At 40.1% G+C, this 7,637-nt stretch overlaps 1 protein-coding gene across 1 annotated transcript; it reads left to right on the plus strand.

Annotated features, from left to right (window-relative positions):
* The first annotated feature begins 1,267 nt into the window (after positions 1-1,267).
* Positions 1,268-6,847, plus strand: LOC122925381 (gastrokine-1-like). Its single transcript, XM_044276735.1, has 6 exons — positions 1,268-1,356; positions 1,439-1,486; positions 2,537-2,674; positions 2,962-3,069; positions 4,407-4,536; positions 6,710-6,847. The coding sequence occupies exons 1-6, from the start codon at positions 1,345-1,347 to the stop codon at positions 6,781-6,783; spliced, it is 510 nt and encodes a 169-aa protein (XP_044132670.1). The 5' UTR covers positions 1,268-1,344; the 3' UTR covers positions 6,784-6,847.
* Positions 6,848-7,637: the final 790 nt, after the last annotated feature.

Genomic DNA, 7,637 nt, shown 5'->3' on the forward strand with positions numbered 1-7,637 from the left:
AGGCTCTCTGCAGCCAGGAAATAGCCGTTTTTTAACGCAATTTGGCGAGAATAAATTCGGATCTAACAAATTTCTGGGGAAAATTCGGCGAACCGGCCGAATCGAATTTTTGAAAAATGTGCTCATCTCCAATAACAAATTAAAGGGGTTATCCAAGTTCTTTAAAAGCCCCCCATGTGCCGGGCCCCTCACATGTAATATACCTACGTCGCTCCCGGAGCAGCTCCTGGAGCCCGCACCGCCGCTGCTGCGGAACCGCGACGAGCCTCCCTAGCGCCACCTACAATACTAGGGAGGCTAGTCACTGTCCCCACCTGCCATTGGCTGCCCCCCCCCCTGACACCGGATGTTTTCTTCCCTGTTCAGGGAGAAGCAGCAGTGGCGGTGCGGATACCAGGAATGGAGCAGGGAGCGGGTTAAGTATATTACATGTGAGGGGCCCCCGGCAAATGGGGGGGCTGTTGGAGAACTTAGATAACCCCTTTAAATTATCAGCCCCTTGGAGAACCAGAACGTCACTGCCTTGCACACACCTTTTTGACAGGGTCAGACATCTCCCCTGGCCCTGCAATATTGTGCCTGCGCCATAGTTTGCTTTTTTGGCAAATGTGCAGAGCTGCTTCTGTTTCCTCAGGGATATAAATTAGTATTGTGTACGCCCCAATATATAAACTACAATGCAAAGCGAGATTACATGGCCAGGCAAGGGGAAGGTGCAGGGCTGTAATAGTCTGGTGCTTCGAGGGGCTAGGGCCACCCCTCGGCTTACTAATTAGTTATTGTGCATAATAACAAAAATGGTTATAACTCTGGAACAGAAGGAGATAAATAAGACACGGTTTTACTCAGCAGGATAAACCCTAGGAGGCTTTATTCATGGTCTTGCATGGTTGATCCTGCTGACAGATGCTCTTTAATTTAAATAAAAAAATCTCAAAAAGTTTGGCCGGCCCTGGATTAGGCAACAGTAACTCCTACAATATAAATTTCTCTGTACTTTCCCATTCTCTTTCCTAATTATTTTACACATTACTTGGTTTTCATTGTTGTCTTCTTACTGTGCCCCACCTTCAGGATAATGCCCCAGATTAAGTAATACCATAGGGCTTCAATCAGCTGCTATCAGTAGTCTTTTGCATAATTCACTTTTAACAGGAAGGGCACACAGAGCGGGGCAGAGCCTCCCGCCATGTTATCTCAGACATTCTATTAAACCATATCAGCTCAGAACAGTAAATAAGGAATCTGATGCCGATCCCTATGTAAACACGACTTCTGTATATAAAATATATCAAGTGACTTGGATTATACTTCAGAGCTGAAATCTCTCTTCCAGAATCCACAATGAAACTCCTGGTGAGAATATTTCTGAATGGTTTATCATGTAAAGACTGAATGTGTAATTTAATCTAACCATTCCCTATGTTCCTATGTCTAGATTGCAACCATCCTTGGAGTCCTCCTGACTCAAGCCCTAGGAAATGATGTAAGTAACTGGATGTATGGCTTGGCTTGGGCTGGTTTTATCCTTGAAGCTTTTCTGGCTGACTTTTGTAGCGGTTGTCTCACATTGACAGCTGGCATCAGTCATAAATCGGTTATTGACATACTGTATGTGAGATGTACTTCCACAGGTTCTGTGGGGGTCCGGCTGCTGGAATCATGAGAATCGGGTCTTGTGTCCCCCATTTGAATGGAGCAGTAGTTGACCATGCCACTCTAATGCCATTCAGCAATGCGCATGCTCGACTAACACTACATTCAAAATGGGGACACAGACTTCCAATCTTATGACCAGTGGTGGTTCCAGTGGTCAGGCTCCCACCAATCAGAAACATCAAGGATCCCGTGGATGGGTGAAAAGTTGTCATTCTGAGACAACCCCTTTCATAGATGTTTCACATTGTTCAAATTCAAGTTAGTTCTTTACCAGAAGTCCTTCATAAATCAATGGGGCTAAAATATAAATGGATCATGATTGATTCCAATGGGTCTTTCATGTCTGTCATAGATCCTTTGAAGCAATGACATATCCATAGCCTCTGTTCACACTGGACTGATGACTATCAAGCCATGACTGCTCTAATGGATCTGCGTTCAAATGCATAACAATGAATCCTGACAGACCCCAAAGCATTTTGTCAGGTTTTCATTCTGCTATCCTCATGTCTATAAACACCCAGTAGAATGACATGATATATAGAAGGATTTATATTACTCCCGTAAGTGTAAATGGCCCACAGCTTAGACAACCTAAAGCCACCTATCAGCCATGTTTATTTTGCACCAACACATGGCAGCGGGCATCCATACCTTATATTAGTGGAGTCCTCACTGTGGTTCATTTCATTTGTCATATGCTGTAGTAATAAATGTGTTCATTACATAGTAAATCTAAAGTAGTGTTAAAAAGCAAACCAAAAATTCAAAGGCAAAATAAATTGTCTTTAGATTTCCCCAATTCATCTAAATATCAGACTATAAATAAAATAAAAGACTTCTAATGAAATAAAAATGTCTATTTTTTTTTTTCCAGAACATCAATATTAATAATTCAGGTAATGATGGTGGAAGCATCAGCCAACAAGTGAACATTAACAACCAGGACCATGTGGCCAACATCAACCATTTCAATGGCTGGAACTCCTGGGACTCCGTCTGTGACTTTGGCAATGTGAGTGTTCTATAAATGCTTTGTTTAGCTCACTTTTTAACTTTTGGTCTGTTGGGTACAGACAGCGAGGTAATAGTGTACCTAGAATTTATAGGAACCACACTGCAGACTCAGGAATTGTCCAATCCCCCAACTTACGACAGCGGTATAGCCCATATGATTGATCTAGACATCAAGGAGTTGTTATTGTGTGTTTCTCTGGGAATAAACCCTTTGATCCCAATGTTTTATCATTGATCCTTATATTGCTACTTTCTCCACCTAACATTTACCCTTTCACACTATAGGGGTTTGCTGCTACAAGACTGTACAACAAGAAGATCTGCGTGGTTACCAAGATGACTCCAAGCTTCCCTACCCTGGAGAAGCTCAGCGAGATTGCCAAGACCAAAAAGGTAAAATACTAGGACATCTGTCACCACTCCTGGTAGATAGCTGGATGGCATCTCACCTAGCTAGGAGATGCTTGAATTCAGCTTTTTGTATCTCTATCCTGGACCATGATGGGTGTTATTATCCATCTACTGCTAATGCTGTACTCAAGCTTATAACATCCATCTAGAAATGTTTTTTTTCTGTTCAGCTAGTCAGGATTTCTGACTCTTCCACACATCCTTCATATTCAATAGCTAATGGCCTAAGCAAAACCTTAGACTTCTCAGTTCTCAGTCTGAAAATTTATATTTAGCAAAAGAAAGAATATTCAAATGTGAGGGAAAAAGAAAGAACAACATGAATGAAAATAGATATAATGACAAATGTTTACAGTGAAGAATAAAGGTACACAATCTGAAAATAAAACATTTATATACAAAAGTCAGTGGTGGCTAATTGTTCTATCAAGCATTTTAGAGGATGCATTACTGCATTGTGTCCACAAGGTGGCCCCAGATGGATTGTTAAAATACCACAGAGGTACATTGTGATTTAATATTTAAAGGATATGTATATTTTTGGGGGCATTTATATTAATATTATTGCATTCTACATACTTTGGGCTAAAAAAAAACATTTTTTCAATAGTTTTTTATTTAAAAGTTCAACCACTTTCCTAGTATAAGGGTGTTATCTGTGTATTTGCAGAGCAAAAGGGTTATGTGTTTACATTGAATCCAATCAACTGACAGCTCATGTGAATCCCTTATCTGTGATCTTGTGAAGCTCATAAACACTTATTTAAGCCATATTCTATTCTATCAATCAGACAGGCAGCTCTGCTGGATGACGGGACTGGCGGTAAAAAGAAACTGACAGTCTGCAGATACACTCTCAGTTAACCCCTGTAGTACAAGAACTGCTGGAAATATTTAATAAAAACTAAATTAAAAAAAAAAATTTGCCCAAAATGAGTAGAATGCATTAATAAAAAATGTGTCCTCAAACGTGTCCAAAGCATTTAAAATGCATTATCCAGTGATGCAAGTTGGGGTATTAATACTGTTGTAACATATTCTGTTGTACAGATATTGTCAATACTCACATCAGTGAGTCCCCCACAAAAGCTAAAATCGAAATGATCTATTTCTGACATGAGAGCATTTCATATGAAGCCATGTAGCCTACTACCGTTTTACAATGTAATGTTAAATATTCAAGGGAGTCATTAGGTTACCCTTTCTGGTCAATATAGTCATGTTGCAGCAATTGACAATGTATTTGAATATAGTAATAATAGTATTCTTATTATTATTAGTGTCCCATGATTTATAACATCTGTATATTTTATTTAAAGGTCCCTACCAACACCCAGCTGGTGACCTACACAGTCAATCAGACCCCCGTTGTTCACATTGAAGAATATGGTCAGCACATTGAAGCCTTGTGCAGGGGCATACCAGCCTACACTGCTCTGGAGATGCCCAGTAAGTGTCTTTCTTTTCTACTATCATTAGAGCAGAATAGAAATTTCATACCAAAAAGATTTCGATTTTTCATAAGTTTTTATCTAAACATACAGTCCAAGTCTTTATTAAATATTTAGTAAGAATGAGGTTCCTTCACTGGTTAAGACAACATTTCTGCATCCATATTAATACCCAGTCCCCCTACTATAATACATGGGCACACATACACACATTGTTATTATTATTATTATTATTATTATTATGCAAAACATCATAACAATTATACAGTAAAGTGATACAAAATGAAACAATTGCTTGCATGATACATCTAGTAGGAGACTTGTCGATAAGATCTCAGAATTTATAAGATACAGGAAACAGATTGAAGAGTTCAGAGACTGGAAGAAGCAGCTCTAGATACAGTAGATCAGATGGAGGCGATGTTGAAATATCGGGGGACACTTTAGGCTCGGGTTCAGTACACAATTGAGTGCGTATTTGCAGGGAAAGGTAGGAAAATGTTGGATGGAAAGAGAGGAAATTCCAGAACAAAGGGGAGGCACAAGAACAGTCTTGTTTTCCTAATATTGATGTGCAATGAGATTGAAACAATAATATCTAATTTTCTGCTACCACAAATTTGAGCAGGCCATGTATAAAATATTGGAAGAACCCCACAGCAAAATCAAAATGAGACTTGCATACTTTATAGTACCGCTTTAAAGCATATTCCTAACGTTAGAGTGGTTGTTCCACCAGAAATATTCATCATTTTTAAATAATCACCTGGATGGTAAAGCTAAATTTTAGATCCACCCGTGTAGAGTCAAGTGCTGTTTGTACTTTTCATCATCTCTCTGTCCACCTTGATGAGGTGGTTGCACATGCTCACTGCCATCCTTCTACTGCCACCAGCCCTATCTACTGTCAGGAGCTGTGACAGTTACAGAGAGAGCACTGAAGCAAGAAGAACCCCCCCCCCCCCATCCCGATAGGTGCCTATTCTGTTACATTCCAGAGGGATGGGGGTCATGCACTGTTGCAGCCAAGTGGTGAAGTTCTGAAAATAGCACATTACTGCTGGGTCACATGCTGCTTAGGGACATGTCAGCATTGATGGCAGTGGTTGGCTGCAGTGATGCATGTGACTTACAGGACGGACACAAAAAAACTTCTGAAGAAAGCCTGGGCCAGAACTAAAGCGACAGGGAGCAAGTGAGTAAGGTTAATTCAACAAGGGGCCATGCTGCTAGAGATAGTAAAAAATGCTCAAAAAGATAGACAGCCCCTTTAAATCCTATTTAGAAAAGACAGCTTACCATACTGTTTTATTGTTTAAACAGAGAAGAAAGGGATGTAAATGAGCTCTTAACAAGCTCTGCCTCTAATGCCACCAGATGTAAGGCAGCTATCCTGTAAGTCAACATTCGATCCTTACAGGCCTTGAGACATGACTCATATAAAATAAGCCAGCACCTCATCTGCAGACAGCTGTTTCGGAGTGACTGCCCCTCATCAGTGTAGAGCAGAAAGTACTGGCTTAATTAGGCCTAAGTCAGGATTTGGGGGACTCTCCTAAAGGAGAGATTGCGCCCCCCCAAAACATAGTTTAAGCAGTATACAGTAAGTGCCCATGCCCCTCCTCTGGTGGTTGCTGCAGGCAGTTAGTACATTATCTTTTAAACAACTTTTCCAAATAACAATTTCAGATTAGCTGGAGAATGGAGCATACACTTAATCTAGTGCCCTCCATTGACCTACTGAGCTGTGGAGGCACCGATTCCTGGGCCCCTCACCTGCCAGCGCTTCTCAGACTACCCTATGCACACAGCTGATATGAAGATTTTTATCCGAAACTGGAAGGGATTTTGATTTCTGTATTAGAAATGCTCCAACCATTATAAATATTTATTAAGAAACAAATCCACACCAAATTTTGTACCTATTGAAATAAAATAAAACAAAGTAGTGTTCCTGAGATGGACATTCATTCTAAGGCTCCACTGTCCTGCTCCATAGAACGGTACTCTTCTATGGCAGATATGACACCAGTGTGAATATTTTTTACCTTTCTATTCTTTCTCAAAAATTCCACATTCTTGCGTTCCCTCCAGATATTAGTTTTCTAAGCGATTTCACAACTGAACTTTACATGACGACTACTAGAGTTATAACAAGAATTATTTTTCAGATGTCGGAGGAGAATTTGCTCTCTGCGATACCAACAGCATAATTACAATTTTTGGAATCAGCTTCTGTTTTTAAGATGCCACTACAGCCGACCCCCTGCCCACTGAATGGATACATATTGAAACTAATTTGAATTGTGGATCCTTGTAAAGTTTCCCTCAATCATATCTAATAAAATATTATCTGTGGCTTTTGGCTGCTTGTGTCTTCTTATATCATGCAATAGGAAAAATAAAAATGAAAATGAGCAGCAGAAAGTATTTGTGTAGAATGTGCTCTAACACACGTCCCTTTTCAGGTTCTGCCAGAGGGTATGGAATGTGCTGCGTCACCCACTCCATCACTATTTTCGGTATCAGCTTCTGTTTTTAAAGAACTTTCTTAAGTCAGATTTGGAGACACAACTCGCCCAGAGACTCCCACCATCAATCATCATCATGCTGAAAACCTGAAATAAACCTATTTCTCAGGGAACTACGTTTATGTTTTTGTATAAAGCACCTCTAAGGTCTTAGGGTACGGTCACACGGTCAGTTTTTCGAATGCAGTTTTTGTAGCCAAAACCAGGAGTGCATTCAGAATATTGGAGAAACCTGAATGTAGGGCAGCATCTTTACATCACATTGCCCAAAACTGTCCTTACCTTTATTTTCCAGACTCCTAGCTGGATTGATTTATAGTGAAATTCAAGTATAGTACGAAAAGAAGCTAGCTAGAGACTGGGTGAAATCCACAAATAAGAATAAATCCAGGAGGCCCCTATTTTTTAACCACAAACCTAAAAAAAAAGTAAAAAAATAACTTTCCTCGCACTTCGTTGTAACGAATCACATTTTTTTCTAAAATGGCTGCTGCACGTGGGAGGATATGGAGAAAGGAACTCTGGTAAGGCGGGATCACCCATAATGCCATGCATGCAGCCAATCAGC

This window comes from Bufo gargarizans, chromosome 2 (genome assembly GCF_014858855.1).
Source record: "Bufo gargarizans isolate SCDJY-AF-19 chromosome 2, ASM1485885v1, whole genome shotgun sequence".
Lineage (NCBI taxonomy): Eukaryota > Metazoa > Chordata > Amphibia > Anura > Bufonidae > Bufo > Bufo gargarizans.